This window comes from Ostrea edulis, chromosome 6 (genome assembly GCF_947568905.1).
Source record: "Ostrea edulis chromosome 6, xbOstEdul1.1, whole genome shotgun sequence".
Classification (NCBI taxonomy): Eukaryota; Metazoa; Mollusca; class Bivalvia; order Ostreida; family Ostreidae; genus Ostrea; species Ostrea edulis.
Genome location: NC_079169.1, coordinates 68,582,895 through 68,600,193, shown reverse-complemented (window position 1 = coordinate 68,600,193; position 17,299 = coordinate 68,582,895). Strand labels below are relative to the sequence as shown.

Genomic DNA, 17,299 nt, shown 5'->3' with positions numbered 1-17,299 from the left:
ACTACAAACTACAACAACCATTGTATAATATGAACCACAAACTACGACAACCCTTGTATTTTATGAACCACAAACTACGACAACCCTTGTATTTTATGAACTACAAACTACGACAACCCTTGTATTTTATGAACCACAAACTACGACAACCCTTGTATTTTATGAACCACAAACTACGACAACCCTTGTATTTTATGAACCACAAACTACGACAACCCTTGTATTTTATGAACTACAAACTACGACAACCCTTGTATTTTATGAACCACAAACTACGACAACCCTTGTATTTTATGAACCACAAACTACGACAACCCTTGTATTTTATGAACCACAAACTACGACAACCCTTGTATTTTATGAACCACAAACTACGACAACCCTTGTATTTTATGAACCACAAACTACGACAACCCTTGTATTTTATGAACTACAAACTACGACAACCCTTGTATTTTATGAACTACAAACTACGACAACGCTTGTATTTTATGAACTACAAAGTGGCAGAGAAAAGTAAAATGAATTGAGAATTCACGTGTGTTCATCTATATGCTTATTCAATCTCCATAACAAATGCATAAAACAATCTAATTCAGCAAACCAAATGAGAAGTACTTCAGTGATGTCCTTTTCAAAAGAAAACAACTTTTTACTCATTAGATAATCCTTAATTCCTAGAGCTTCTGCTATCTCTCATGTATTTATTCTATCTTGCAACGGTATCCTTCTTTTCATTATTTCAATACTGATTTTTAAAATGATGTTGCCACTGTTGCAAGAAAAAATGTATCATATCAAAACGCAATGGTCGATTTCATGTGAGGCAAGCCTCGCCCTTTATGCCTTTTTCTCACCCTCATCCAAATATTACATATATTCCAAGACATTCGGTATGTAATGGGGTACATTTTTCACAATGCATTAACCCTAACTTGTGAAACTCACCACGTACAACTATAGATAAAGTTTGAGATTTTCATTCCTCTCCAACGAACTTTTACTAGAGATAGAAATCGTAAATGCTCATCAATGAACTCTCAATGGGAAGATGGAAATGTTGGAGCGGAAAGAGCAAGTGCATTATGATTTATTTTCCCATGCGCCATTATACACGGAAAGATTTTCAAGGAAGCAGGGAATTGATTTACGTCAAAGTGCCCACGTTAACTTTACTGCTTTTCAAGATATCATTTTCAAATACTGTTCAATTTTTAGAAATCTCTTTTTTAAATATCATATTGATACATTGTATATTATCATGTCCATAAACTTCTAACCCTAGGTGTATTGTGCTTTCTTCTTTACGGAAATATCAATTATGATCACAAACTATTTTTGTTTATTTTGAAAAAATCTGAAATTATCTCCTTCATTGGCCACACAGCCTCTTAAAATTAATATTATGCTGAAATGTGTTAGGGAGAAATGAATGGTAAATGTCTATTCTGCACCTACATGTATATGTTTTCTTTGTTTATTGGGCAAATCTTGAAATCAACTCGTATATCTTCTAATGTTTCTCTGGAAAGATACCGACTTAAAATTGTCCGAACCTCCAACATCTGAACAAATATCCACAAAACTTGGCAATATTCCTTTAATTTCATAAATATAGACATTGTTTCATGTAAGAAATTCGTGAATGGCACCCAAAAAAAAAATATATATAAAACATAAGTAAATAAATAAATAAAAAATGATAAAAAGTAATAAAAAAAAACAACCCAAAAAACCCCAACAACTTTGGTTTTGAAAAGTCGAAGATTAAAAATTTAGAAATACATTGTATATACGTGATAAATGTATAATTGTACAAATGTGTAAATGTATAAACTTACGAATGTATAAGTGTATAAAAGTACAAATGCATAAATATACAAATGCATATATGTAAACGTATCACTGATGTTGCAATTATCCCTACACCAAATTATTGAACACGTTTTTATTCTGGGGTGCTGTTTGTGTTACCTGCGATTAGTATAGTCGATCTTTATCACCAATTTCAAATAAATCTTACCCAAAATAATATTCTGATTTTATTTTCGTTAGCAATATTTCTGGGATTTGTAAAATAAATAAATAAAACGTTAACAAATAAAATACAAACAAACAATGCGATTTCGTACAGAGTTGCTCTGTTGTTCCGTTAATTTTGTTGTCTGATATAATCATGAAAACAACAAAATCAAGCATTCAATGGAAACAACAGTAGAAGAGATTTGGTTGTGCCATTCTTCATTCCTCTCCACCGTCTAATTCTGCCCCTAAGGATTTTCCTATTAAACATTGACTTAAACTTGGTGCCCTATTTATCGATGTGAATTTTCAATTTCTCACTTACCCAAAGTTTACGGAACTAAATCTGAGTACTACACGAGGATTTCCGTGATTCATTGCCCCGCATTAACTCACACGCGGCTCCTTTGTGGGTATACTGTAAACAAAAAATCTCTTTGTCCAGTTCCGAAGTCCCTACTGTCGGCTGACTTTTAACTCTAAATCTTCACACTCATTTACTTCTAAATCTTTTGTTTTTGTTTTTTACCTGCGGGAGAGAAAACTGACTTTAAGTCATCAAATCACTTAAAACGATTAGAAGGTATATATTTGATATAAAGAAGGAAATGGACTAAGGTGTCCTCATTCTGTTGATATTAATTGTACGGGACAGTCTGTGATAGAGACCCAGCCATGGAACAGAGACTGTACAGAAGTTTGGCACTCGAGGTAGGAATGCAGTTTTGCTCATGTTTTGTCCAAGACCAATTTGCTTCTTTAAAGTTTTGCATTGGGAAGAAATCTCAAATTGTTCTAAACCAATTGAATTCTTTTTTTAAAAAAATCTTTTTTCGTTTTCCCCCTTTTTTGATATAATTGATATAAGAAAAGCATAAAAAGACTGGACAACAGGCAGTATAAATGAATTTTTTAAAGGTCTCATTATGTAGTTAACAATGAATTGCAATTTCTTAATGGTGATAATTCTAATTTTTTACTTAAATATATCAAAGAATGTAGGAATCTGCTTTCATTAATTTATAGTTTTTAAGACTTTCGAGATTTTCCCCCAATGCTTTCAACAACTTGACCTCCCCCCCCCCCCCCTAAAAAGGAAATAAAGAATTGCAAATTTTATTGACCAAAAAAATAAATAAATGCAATTTAAAGTTATGTGGAGAACTCATTTCATGTTATATGGAGACAAAATTTGCGGAATTTTCCTCTGTGAACCTTTCAAAGTTTCTGTCGATATTGAATAGCCTCCCGACTCTCTAGATGCGCGAAAAAGTGCTGAGGACCTAAATGGTACTAAAACTCGGCTGTGGTCATTTACGATCTCCCAAAGCCAAAGCCATCATCTCCAACACGTTCGTTAGGGGTCCAACGGGAATAGTTAGCCTTCATAAGGCAAAACACGGGCTTGTCAAAATCGCAAATTAACAAATCCCTATCAATCCTACAACAATGAATTATCAAAACACCCAGTTCACACAACAAACGGTAATTATTTATCTCTTTAGAAGACTGTGGTACCCTGGGAGCCATGTTTTTGATTGTTTACCTGGCGCGGCGCGACACCTTGGTTCGTGATTATGGTTTATTTAACGTAAATGACCACGCATTGTGTGTCGTCCTTATGGACACTAATGCATTTTACAAACTGACGGTCTGTTCTCGACTACGTGAGAAAACCCGCGGGTTCTCGTTCGATCTCCGGCAGGCGAGGCGAGGGATCGATCGCAATTCAATCAGGAGCAAATTGATTTGCAGTGGTGGACGGCAGGTGATCCGCGCCCTGGTCATCTGCCGTACCGGGCACCCTGCTGTGAACAATACACGATGTTTTAAAGAATTTAGTTATTTATTTAATTAAAACAAAGATCCACATCCAAGGTTAAGTAAATATTCGAGTTATTTATTAAGCTTTAAATAAATTTTTCCCTACTGTTAAAAATAAAGCATGACATTTTTTTTTAAATCGGGAAATACTCTAACTATACTAACAGAATTAATGATATGCGAAACAAGTCTTATCTAAAAACCATTAGTGATATTTTAGGAACTTTAAGATTTGTTTCATGATGTGCTTAAGATTTCCTTTGTTTCTGGCAAACGTATTTTCTTTGAAAGTTTTGATGATAAATGTATAATCTAGAAATTGTAATAAGAAATTCTAATTAGTTGTATACAAATGCGACGTTAAGACTAGAAAGTAAACCTGCATTAATTGAAATGAGAAAATGTCTTCAGTTTGCGTCAAGCACTAGATTAGAATGATCTGACTGTTGAAAATATACTTTTAGTTACATGTAAGAAATAATCATTTAAGTTTTGTCTTTGTTGTGGACGATTTCTGGGTTAATCATATCAATATATCAAAGATTCGTTTACACGTAAGAAGCGCTAGCGACAGGTCTCCTTAATTGCATTACCGGTATCTGACCACGAATGTCGTAGGACAAATATTGAAATAAGATATGGAACATAAGGTATACTATGATAAATAAATGAAAAGGTGGCAAAAAACGCGAATCATTTCCCATTAATTGGACAATAGAATTAGCACGAAAAACAAGATCAAACTTATTAATATATAATGACTGGGAAACTCCAAAATCCGTGACTTCAATAACGAGATTAATCAAATATCTTTTATCAGGTGGATGAGATTAATTTATTAAGCAACAGAATTATAATCCCGCTTAGCTTTTACAAACGTATTCATATTCATTAGTAGGCGTAGCTATTCGCCGGTCTCGACCAATCCCATTACAGAGTTGAAGTTTTCTCGAAAAAATAGAGAGAAAGAGAAGAGAGAGGATAATGTGATTACAGATATTTGGTAATAAAATATGCCAAATCGCTGAAATAGAATAAAAGAGGGGTTAGATGTCGTAAACCGCACAACACAGAATTTCTTTAAATTATATAAGAACCGGGATTTGTTTTCCTGGAATTTTGATATTTAACTACCGTTCCTAGGCTTTCACGGACCGATTTCCAAACCATCCATTATTTTTATTTTTTTGAAGATTCTACAGGAAGAAAAAGACATGTACCGACCTTATCTGACAGAGGAGCAATCTGGCCAATCTCCCGCCGCCAACTCTGGTAAGACGAACATGCCATATACTTCTAAGATGCACGTTTCAATATGTCGACCTACTTGTACAAGAAATATTTGATTTCGAACAATTCAGTGTTCCAAAAAAAAAAAATGTTTTTGATGAATTTGAAATTCAATATAAAAATACGAATAATTTTATACCTAGTATGAAAAGTTAATAATTTAAAAATGCTTTATTTATTCTTATCTTTATTTTTATCTTAAGCATTCAATAATCTTTGTTTCAAATCAAAATTAATTGTTGCTCGGTCCCTTTTAGTTTTTATTCCTCAAACGCTACACGAATTAAGGAAGAATAATTATAAACAAAGCAAAAAGAAAAGAATATGATGGATTAATAGTAAATTGATAAATAGATGAAGTTATGAATAGATAAAGGAATAAATAATATATAAATGAGAGAATCGAAAAAACGTTCTTGCCACAAAAGGGTTCAATATTGGATGTATGTTTTAAAACTTATGAAACCCTTTCCCTTAAATCATTCAAACTTGCATGTACATATACAAGAAAAATATGGACGATTAGATATATTTGTATATCAAAAGAAAAAAAATAATAATACAAAACCAAAATGCACAATCACTGTGTATAATTTCTACATTTAACAAGTATAAGAATGACCAATATCGTGTATGTAATTTTGAACAATCGCCCCTCTTCAAATCTTTATAATTACCTCACAAGAGAAATAGATAGATAAATTGGCCACACCCCGACAATACAATAGGAGACCCGTTCAACATGAAACATCTGATAAATGATTGACTATTTGTAACAATTAAAAGTTCAGGTATATTGAATTTCTTGTTCAGAATGTATTTGAAATTTATACTGCATGATTTTAAATACTGTTATTTTCTTTGTTTTAGATTCCGGAGTAGATGATCCGTCAGTTAGTCCGTCTTCCGGTTCACCGGATTATAAGTCCGACGCTGACCAATCCGGGATGGCGGGATCTCTTTCCCAGTCGGAATCATCAGCCTTCAGCAAAATCCGGAAACTCTCTCAAAATTCGGACGCCAGATATCATTTACCCACTGGCACAATGCCGATGATGTACCCCAGCTCCGGGTTGGGGTATTTCCCGACATTTCCCATATCCCCATGGATATCAACTGACGCCTTGGCTAAAGGTTTTTCATCAATTCCTACGTCGACGTTACGAGTGGAATCAAATCCTCGGGATGTTCCGTCGGATGACGTGTTCTACCGTGTAGATCCCAGGGTGCCCTTCACCAACTACTTCATGAACCTGACAAAACTCTTGAAGAAGGAAGACAAGACAATTGACAGCGGTGTTAAAGAGTCGGCGAGCTATGACGGCGTGTCAAAGGAAGAAGTCGAATCCAATTCCGAGGATGAAATCAGTCACATGGAAGACGATAGAGATACCCCGAAATCCCCAGTCAATCTGTCAGACGACTTCAAATCCTCTTCGTCACATTCGCCTCGGGACCCGGAGTACAGAAACATGTCTGCGATGATGGCTAATCCAGCTCTTCTTTGTCTCTCTCAGATGCATCCTTACCCTACCAAAGTCTCTTCAATGGACACACTTCCAGGATTCTCCGGGACAGTGCCTCCAACTTCCATGATTCAGTTTATGAGCGGAATGGCCGCTCCATCCGCAATGATCCATCCGGCTTTTCTGCATATGACAGGCCTGGGGCAGAAACGACTAAATCAGGAGAAGCCCCCGCCAGTGAAGAAGTACAAGTGTGACGTTTGTGGAAAGGCGTTCTCGCGGAGCAACACCTTGGTCACTCATAAGGTACACATGTAGTATGTCATATCCTGACAAATTGATGATTTACAGTCTAGGGACAGAGAAACACCATGATCATGTTAGGTAGACAATAACCATAACTAGATAGGTAAATACACCACCCGCAATGTGGAAAAAAAACCCAACAGTTTTTCGTATTGAATCGTATTAAAATAGCTAACAGAAAATATTTTTAAGTCTTGGAATTAAAGAGACGGCTTCTATTTGTAATGTTTATTAGACCCTGGCTTATCATTTTTTTTTTTTTATCAAACTTCAAGTAAATCTTTGCATAAAGTTTACAAAAAGTGATATGGTGATACAATGTATGCAGCTTTTGAAATAACTCTCAGATCGTTAAAAGATGAAGTTTTGAGCAGAACTAAAATAACATTGACTTATTTTATCACTATTTTTTACCCATGACGGACCTTTTTCAAAATGTTAGTCAACAGATGCCCACTATTGGACAAAAAGTTTGTTATTAAATAGGACCCCTGAAAACAGACTTAGTTGCAAACATAACACAACGAATGTTCTTCTGTACTTAAAATTCATTCTGAAAGAAAAATGCAAACATTCAGAAAAATAACTGGCTCTGTAGTTTTGGAACTTCAAGATACTTTTGCTACCCCGTTTGTCATTTTGTAACTAATCGTACATGTCATTTAAATCCTTATTGTATAGATTGGAACCATCTGCTCAAATATCGACTAGAGAAAATATTCTGTCCATGTAACATTGATTTTTATAATCCTTTTGGGGCATTTAAACGAACACGGCGCTGTAGGCTAGTCGTCATGAAGCGTAATGATTGGATGTGTCAAATGGAGTGAAAATATCCCCGCGCATCGCATTTGTTTATAAAATACTAAACAAATAACGGTTCAACTAGACAATTTCCGGCAATTGTCTAAAACATTGATTATAATGAGAAAATAATGGAATTTCCTAGGGATATTTTACTATCTGAGAGTACTACAAATTTGGAATTTACTTTGATAGAATTGAAAGTTCAGATTGAAAAGGTTTGAGCTGAAATTGATGGACTATTCAATTATCACGTTCCTCATGTTTGAAAATAGATTTTACCAAAAACCAACAATCAGTTGATCAATAGATCGTGGCCAGTTGCAAGGGACACGCGACCATTTCACCTAGGTCAATAAGCCAATATTTGTTACAGATCTATTTGTTTTTTAGGTTGCTCCTATATACCTGAAATATACCGGTAATCATAGCAAGTAAACACGAGTTTTCTTTTATAGATATAGCATACTTACTTGAACTAAATACAAATAAAGTAATGCATAGTGAAAAGGAAAAACAATCATAAAAAACAACAACAAAATACAAAACAAAAACAAAACAAAAAAACCACCAAAAAAACCCAACCAAACCGCGTTTACAGAAAACATTGCAATATGAAAGAACATTCAAATCATGATAATAGTAACGTAAGTTTAATTTATATCTCAAAATTCTGTGAATATTTATCTATTCGTGTAAAGTGCCTGTAACTTCATATTCACACTATCATTGATTGAAAGTGAAAACAGATTGATAATTTTCTCTTGATATAGTTTGATTTAATTGATAATCAATAAAATGTATGTTTTGCCACCTTTTTAAAAATGTCAGACATACAAAACCAGAAGTAAAATCGCATGTTATCGTTAAACAGCATAATAAACGGTAATAAAAATACAAAATTTTAATATTAACAGTTCCAACTAGCTGCTAAGTTACTTATATACGTATAATAGACGTACAGAAAAGAAAATACTGTACAGTAAAGAAAATACTATATACCAACATAAGAGCTATTGCCCTTATTCAAAATAAATTTTTCTGTATCAAATAGTATATCAAATTATATTTACACTATCTATTAAATAAAATTCCCACAGAATATTTATATTTCTATCATGCCCATAGTTTAATCGATTAAAAATTTTGCAAAACTCTATGTCTCATGAGGGTGGGATTACTTTGCTTGAAGACTAATCAACAAATCCTGAATATGCTTGAAAGAAATCATGATCATTCATAAGCGACTCTAGTACATACCAAAGTGTAAACTATTAGCAAATTCTAAATTCTAATTATCTATAAGCTTTTATAAATCATTAATCACACGTCTACTTCATTTCAGCGTATCCACACTGGTGACAAACCCTTCAAGTGTGAGATTTGCGGACGGGCCTTTAGACAACCAGGCAATTTGACGCGCCATCGACTGACGCATACCACGGTCAAACCTTACGTCTGCCCAACCTGCAACAAAGCATTCAACCGGGCCTCCAACTTACACACGCACATGCGCACTCACACCAACTACCGACCATTCATTTGCCCTTACTGTGGAAAAGGATTTCATCAGAAGATCGACATGAAGATCCACTGTTATACGCACACTGGTAGGTTTCTGTGTAGGCTTCATTTGTATCATGGATCATCTCCTATCTGATTACTAGTATTTCCAAAAAAATACATTATACTTATTCATAATTGTGCACAAAAAATCTCTCATTTATTTACCTGAAGTTTTAAAGAGGTATAACAAATGTTACAGGTGAACGACCCCACCGCTGTGACATCTGTGGGAAAGGTTTCACTCTAGCGAGTACCCTCAACACACACCGCCGAATCCACGCTGAACAACGGGGATTCCCCTTGATGGAGGCCGAAGGCGAATCTGGATCCAGCACTCAGACATCTAGTTCCACTGTTTCCATTAATTCCTAAAGCATGATGTATTAACCAACGCTTAAAACCTTAGTATCGACTAACGCTGAAAGCCTGTAGCATCAACCGACGCCTAATGTTGTGGGGCTTAAAACATGGAGTAGTCCACACAACCTAAAGCCTTTTGTATCAACCAACGCCTACAATGGCCAACAACGCTTAGCGCCTGATGAACTCATTCATGCCTAGCTTAAAACCTGCGATGTACACCGACTCCCAAAAACCTGCATTATCTTCTAAAGCCTACGACTTACGGACATGATTCCTTTTTTGGCAATATAATCGCTAGGCTTTGAAGATTGCGTATCAATGGAGTGCATTTCCGGAATTGTCACCCTTCATGTTCATGTACACGTTTCTTTCACCAACATCCATGTTATACCGCATTAAATCTCTAACCCGTTGTGAACATTATGTTGGTTTTTTAAATGCTTGTTAGTACATTATTTCAAAGTGAGATGTATTTGTGTATCTGGTGCAATTTTGTTAAATCTTTTTGTTATTATTGAATAAATAAATAAAAGATTGATATTAATGAATTTTTTTTTTGATTATGTGTTGTGGACGGCACTTGCTTGAACTTGAGAACACAAAGGTATAATATATAAACAAGATGGCGTAAATTTGGAGGTCGTTGTGCAATACTGCTGCTTTCAATATTTCAAACAGCATGAAACCCAGCTGCGTACTTTTAGGGTTCGTCGGAGAAAATTTACTCGTCATCAAATGATAAACACATTAAAAAAAAAAAAAAAATAGGGGAGAGGGTTGTTCTCCTTATTCCATTAGTACCTTTACTTGGCATTAACGATATACATTTGTAGATGAATTAATCTGGAATTTCTCGTCAGGTAGGTTTGGTAATTCAAAACTTTATCATGTCTTCTACACAATTGTGTGAGTAAAATGTAATATTTCAAATACAGCACATTTGGGACTGCGTAGCATTAAAAAAGAATTCTCTTTATGAAAAATATATGCTCATGTGTCAGGGTTCTCCGAACATTTTTATTGTGGGACGAATAGTTACAGATGCGTCACCAAGGATTTTAACCGAACTTCCTTCATTTGGATGACATATTGTCCGTCCTTTTTTTTTTTTTTTTTTTTATTATATATAAATTTTGCATGATAGCACATGGAGTTATGTATACGATTTTATGCACAGAAGAAAATATGTGCCAAAAGCAAAACGGGGATATCTAGATTTATTTTAGAATTGTCGAAATCAATACATAACCGTTAGGTCGGTTTGACTACCCCAAGGGACGCTACTCCTGTATTTGAGGTTTAGTACCTCACTGAACATCCCGAAATCTTCGTTGTATGAATTATTAAATACAATATAACACAGCAGTCCAAGGGAACTAAAACTTGAGAAAGCTACAATAAAAGGCGTTCCTGAGAGAATTCGCTCTTCCTCTTCAAGAATCTACGCACCGAAATGCATCATAATTTACATGCGCAAAGCATCGTTAAAAATAAAATATTTACCATCCCTCCTAAACGTGACACAGGTGCATAGAACAGGTCTTTATTAGGTTTCGTAGACAGTAATTGGGTTATCACTCTCAATCATTCGAGCGATTCATCGTAGTCATAGGTCACGCGTATTAAAGAAAGTACATGTAAATATGAACTGATAAAAATGTGAAATTCAAAACCTGTATACAGCATCATGGACACCCACCCCCCCAAAAAAAAATCGACAAGTAAAGTGAAAAGCATCCAACCGAGGACGCTTCACACGAAAGAAACTGTCAAGTCTGAAATGAACATGAGACAGTATCAGGATTTTTCTATTTCAAACTTTCACAGAATTATCTAAAAGCTTAATTATTGGACATCACATCAACAGAAATAGAAATGATTCTCGATGTTCAGAAAAACATTCCTGATTTGATTCAGTTGGAACATATATTGTGTCTGAATATGTCTTAAAGATAACGTCGACATGCATGTATTTTTTATTTGAAAAATTTGCTTTAAAATCAATGAATCGATCAAATATTAAGATATTTCCGGTGATGCTTAATATGAACATTATTATACCAATAAATAGGATTTTTAAATAATTTAATTGTTTATTATAATTTCTCTTAATTTGGTACACGGTCTAAAAACTGCTGGAGTATGAACACCCCACCCCCTGCCAACAGAAAATGGATATATAGAAAATGGAAATATTCATGCATTTTACTTTCATAAAAATTGTATGTAAAAGAGACCCTAGTTTTAAACAATACTTTAAATATTCTAATTTAGAATAAGAAACGCATAACTTCAGTCTAAGGACAATGCATTTACAACGTTTAAATCAAACCTCTTCATGCATTTTTAAGATGTACTCGTTTTAGTTAAAATATTGAGTAAGTCCATACGTGGAAAAAACCTGTAAATAAAAGTCCAATCAATATGAAAATACCAGGTGTACATCTTCATATAGTGAGTAATGAGTATACAAATGTTCAGAAAAATCCATACACTAGTCTCCTAGAACATAGCAAATCTTCAAGAACATATATGAACGACTAAACTTTGGCACAATCTTTTTTATTCATTTATTCGTTGTTGATGAAGATCACACGGTTACGTCCGATCAGATGTAGTTTTGTTACACGCTCTTAGTTTCACTTATCACATCAAATCATCAAAACACGTATGGAGTGTTGCTTATATTTTTTTAGTTCTTCTGTTTTTAGTTGTCATTTTGCTTTGTTCACTGTATTATTTATTCCCCGTCATGAGGGACAGTCTGCTGCATTGTATGTTTAATTTGATCGATTCGAAATTCAGGAGGAGTTATTGCCCTTGTATTGTTGAGCTGTATCTCTCTTCTGTCTTGTTAGGTCGTACTGTATCTCTCCCCTGTCCTGTTTGTGTTTTTTATCACCCAAAATGTAAGTAACATGCATTGTTAGTACTGCATAGAGTCTATACTTTATTTGTTATATACATATTTCTTACTTACAAAGTTTACTAAAGCTCAATATATATTTTTCCAAACCTTTAGTAAGTAAAAAATCATGTTTACACGCGCACTCAGTTCAAATTGAGACAGGCTACTGACGAACAAGTTGATGTTATAGGGATTTTAATAGCGTCGTTTAAAGTCAGCATTTTGTAAATTGTATGGTCGTTATAACAGTCTAATTTTCTAATGCTAATCTGACGTGTGTCACATATTAATTAATAAGTCATTCTTTACACCCATGGACACGAATTGTGCTCCTTTGTTAGATGACCTGTTTTAATATTCTTATGAAGCAGAGTTTATTCAAAAGCTTCTACATGAGAAGAAAAAATCCCTAGCTGTGGCCTTCAACTCGACATTTATAAACATATCGATGTTTTATCAATCAACAATAATCACTTTCATTTATGAAAGGTGAAGATAACGAACAGTGATCAATCTCATAACTCCAATAAGCAATACAAAATAGATAGTTGGCAAACACGGGCCCCTGGGCACACCAGGCGTGGGATCAGGTGCCTAGGAGGAGGAAGCATCCCCTGTCTACCGGTCACACCCGCCGTGAGCCCTATATCCTGATCAAAACTAGATCGTTATAACTACCATGGAATTTGCGAAATGCTGACTTCAATCGAGACTGTTGAAACCCCTGTACCATCAACTTGTTTGTCAGTAGCTTGCATCGATTAAAAAAATGACTATACGCAGAACAAGCTCTTGCGTATCGAATCAGTTGAGATATATAAACACCATATGCAGGTGATAATGGAATATTGCTACATAAATATTGGAAGTTGACAAGCTGTCCTTATGATTTTTGTTCTAACATAATATTTGTAACGCGTTCATTAACATTGGCAGTTGTCTTGTCAGTCAAGCCAACAATAACAGACATTCATGAGACGTCTTTATCACCCTCGAACAATGGCTGCTGTATAGCAACAAGCGGAAATGCTATGTCCAGCAAGATGTAAGCGATAGAAATGTGATTCAACGACGAAGACAGAGGAGGACTGCCTGGCTTGGAGGATCTGAATTCGGCAATGGCTGGGCATCGGTAGAAAGTTACATTATTGTCACTATCATCGGCTCATGCCTGAACTGCCGAATGAAGACCCTGCAAGTTCTTTGAATTTCCCTCGTTTGCCTATCACCATGTTTGATGAGCTTATATTGCGATATTGTATTCACTAATCACCAAACATCAGGCATCGAAAACGCCCTCTAACCAGGTTTGAAACTGGCTAGGACAATGCGTCACTTGGCTACCGAATACAGATACGCCAGCATGAAGTTTGGCTTTAGAGTACCTCACAATGCAATAAGTCTTTGTGCGTTCGTAATATCTACAGGGTAGAATGAATCGTGTGACTAACCACTGTAGCAGAATGGTATGCATTATCTACAGAATGTGGTCGTAGATTGAACATGTGATATGTGTGCGGCGCGCTTGATGAGAAGCACATTGCCTGCAGGTGTCCACGGAACAGTGGAAGTATGTATTCAACTACGAAGGTTTTTTCTCCGTCTTGTTAATGAGCCTTGTGGATGCTGACTACAAGTTTCTGTGGATCGCTGATGGTGGCTATGGGAATATGTACGATGCTCAAATTTTCAACGTGTCCCAGTTAAAGGAGCGTCTAGAGGACAACAGCATTGGTTTTCCTGTGGCATAAACCACTTCCGAAAGATGACACACCAACGCTGTACTTCATCCTGTGTGACGATGTGTTTGAGTTTCGAATATACCTCATGATACCCTATGCGAAGCGCTAAATGTCGAAAGAACAGAGTCTTTTAAGCACAGACTGTTAAAGGGTCGGGCATCGTTGAGAATGCGTTCGGCATCTTGGCTCAGTGTTGACAGATCCTCCTCACTACGATTCTTAAGACAATCACTATCATCGTGAAAACCGGTGGCATTCTTCACAATGTGATGCATTTGCGATATTTTACACTCCAAAATGCTGACATGGACGAAAACATGCTAACCACTTTACTCCCGGTTCACAGCGGGTTTTGGCAAGCATACATGATGTGGACAATATAAGGGGTCCGAATCAAGACAGTGCTACAGTAAAGAAATTGCGGGAGTATCTGGAATTGCACTCTTACTTCGTAGCTGGTGCCGTGCCTTGGCAGGATCACATGATCCGATGCTACGGTGGAATAATGTGGAACACATTTGATAAAAGTTAAAATGTGAGAAAATTTCTACTTCGCCAAAACGTTTATGTAAGGGTTCATTTAGTGATATTGTGTTCTGAAATTTGATATGGATGAGCATGCAATGTGTTGTGTGTGCGGATATTTTCCAGGACCTATCATAGGGCGTCAATGATCCCATCATATATTTTTTCTGATGTTTTGATGTTACAACCCCCCATGTTTTCCAATTATACTAACTGAAGAGACATTATTTGTCGAAATGCGCATCTGGTGCATCATACATACTAACATTGATTATTTTGCTAATGGAGTCGACTCGTCTTATAACTTTTTTGTCTAGTCTCTTGTTAACAAATTATTTCAAAAGTTAATTTTAACTAATTTGTATAAAATGAAATACGACAACTATGTTTTATTTACCAGTAAACAAATTGGTGTGGAAAGTGAAAATATATATCAAATTTCTTGTTAGTTTCGCGTTCAATTGTGCAGAAAAACAGAAACGAAGAGGTACAAGTAGGTCACAATTTCGATGTGTTTTGTTCATAATGGTAACACAATAGGGGATGAAAAACAGATATATGGTTTACACTTTGTGGTGTTTCGCACACAATGACAATGTGTTACTGATTTTCTCTGCCCCTACACTCACCCAGTGCCACAACAGCCCTGTCAACGGGGGTATTGCACATTTGCATATTGTCGTTGACTATGATTTTATTAAGAATAAATATTAACGGCAAACTAACAACTCAACTTTATAATAAACGGGATGATTTCAGCTTCTCCATCGTCAACTTCACATATTTATGTAGGAATATTCCATTATCACTTGCATATGGTGTTTATATCTCTCAACTGATTCGACACGCAAGAGCTTGTCCCACGTATGATCTGTTTTTAGATCGAGGCAGGCTACTGGCAAACAAGTTGATGGTGTAGAGGTTTCAACAGTATCGTATAAAGTTAGGATTTTGCAAATACTATAGTCGTTATAATGTTTGCCTATACAACCTCTCATTAGGTCAAATGCTGTCTGACGTGTTTCATACCGATTGTTAGGGCGTTCAGGGCACATTAATTTCACTACGGATAACACCGTTTACCTGATCAAGATATAGGTCTCAAGGCGGGTGTGACCAGTCGACAGGGGATGCTTACTCCTCCTAGGCACCTGATCCCAACAGCTTATATGCCAACAGCTTTGGCAATATCACGAATCGTGTATCTGCCATCACTTTCAATTACTTCATCGACGTTTGAGACATTTACCTTGCCTGTTACAGTCACAGGTCGGCCAGATTTTGCTGCATCTTTGACGGACTCTGTGCCAGTCAGAAATTTCTTTCTCCACCTACGAACTGTCTCATGAAATAACTTATCAGACCCATAAACTTCCCCCAATTCAGTAAACATCTGCACTACCGAATGACCGAGTTTTGTGCGAACTTTTATATAAGCTCTAATTTTTTCAATATTCTCAACCCGTTTCCCAACCATTTTTACAACAATTGTCAACGACTGGATCTATTGAAAAGACTATAAGTTTAAAACTATATGTAGCTGAAGGCTCGTGTTTATACCGTTGGAAAGGAATTGAATAGAACTATTCAAGAGTATCACCATCCACGAAATCGTGCAAAGTGTTATCACGCTGTGGTACAATATACATTACATATTGAACAATGAGCCTCAGAAATAGTAAATGGAAAATTACATTCAGATGGCAAATCTAGTCAGAAGGTCAATAATATTGAGCAATGGATTGATGCCTTCATCATTTTCTCTATTGTTTATTTGCAAGCACACCCAGCAAAAAAATTGAAACTGTTGAAATATTTGAAAGATGTTAGATTGGCAGGTAGTAGGTGTTCAAATCAGGGTATACAGGATTATGATCAACAGTTTAGGTTGAAAATGGCTAGGCATCCTACAGGTTCTTGGAGTGAAGTGGACTCTGAACTCTGGCTTTTGTACATTGTGAATAGTAACACGAAGGGCATGACTGCTGTTCCAACTAACCAGGGTCAGTTTGAAAAGTGTTACACATACAAATATCAGGGGTCCTGTTTCAAAACTCCCTGTGGTTATCTTCATTCTTGCATCAAATGCAATGGTAGTCATCCCTTTGCACTTTGTTCTAATAAGGAACGGGGTCCATCTCAAAGGGGATTTGGGGGCCCTCAGAGTTCTCGTGCCCTAGGGAGATCAAACACAGCCCATTACTGAAGCTCGAGAGGAAGGGGAATGTATCAAGGTAGGGGGAAACAAAGGATCCTTCTAATGTTTGGAGTTTAGGTAAAACACCTATCAAAGTCGGCAAATTATTTAGTTTGTTGAAAAACTATGCTGACCAAATATTGCAAAGGAATTGGCTGATGGTTTTCAGTTTGGTTTTGGATTAGGTTATGAGGGTCCTCGAATAGGATGAGAATCAAGAAATCTCAAGTCTGTCAGTGATCATCTTGAGGAAACAAAAAATAAAATGCAAAGTGAAGTCGGACTA

At 35.8% G+C, this 17,299-nt stretch overlaps 1 protein-coding gene across 1 annotated transcript; it reads left to right on the top strand.

The window, feature by feature from the left end:
- Positions 1 to 2,630: 2,630 nt before the first annotated feature.
- LOC125646535 (zinc finger protein 358-like) lies at positions 2,631 to 9,650 on the top strand. The gene is made up of 5 exons (XM_056141975.1): positions 2,631 to 2,733; positions 5,040 to 5,118; positions 6,007 to 6,908; positions 9,058 to 9,322; positions 9,478 to 9,650. Exons 1-5 carry the CDS (start codon positions 2,698 to 2,700, stop codon positions 9,648 to 9,650), a joined length of 1,455 nt encoding a protein of 484 aa, XP_055997950.1. The 5' UTR covers positions 2,631 to 2,697.
- The last annotated feature ends 7,649 nt before the right edge of the window (positions 9,651 to 17,299 follow it).

Coding starts and splice junctions, on each gene's coding strand:
- LOC125646535 (XM_056141975.1), top strand. CDS start 2,698: ATGGAACAGAGACTGTACAGAAGTTTGGCACTCGAG. Junction 5,119..6,006: donor ATCTCCCGCCGCCAACTCTG/GTAAGACGAACA, acceptor TCTTTGTTTTAG/ATTCCGGAGTAGATGATCCG. Junction 9,323..9,477: donor CCACTGTTATACGCACACTG/GTAGGTTTCTGT, acceptor CAAATGTTACAG/GTGAACGACCCCACCGCTGT.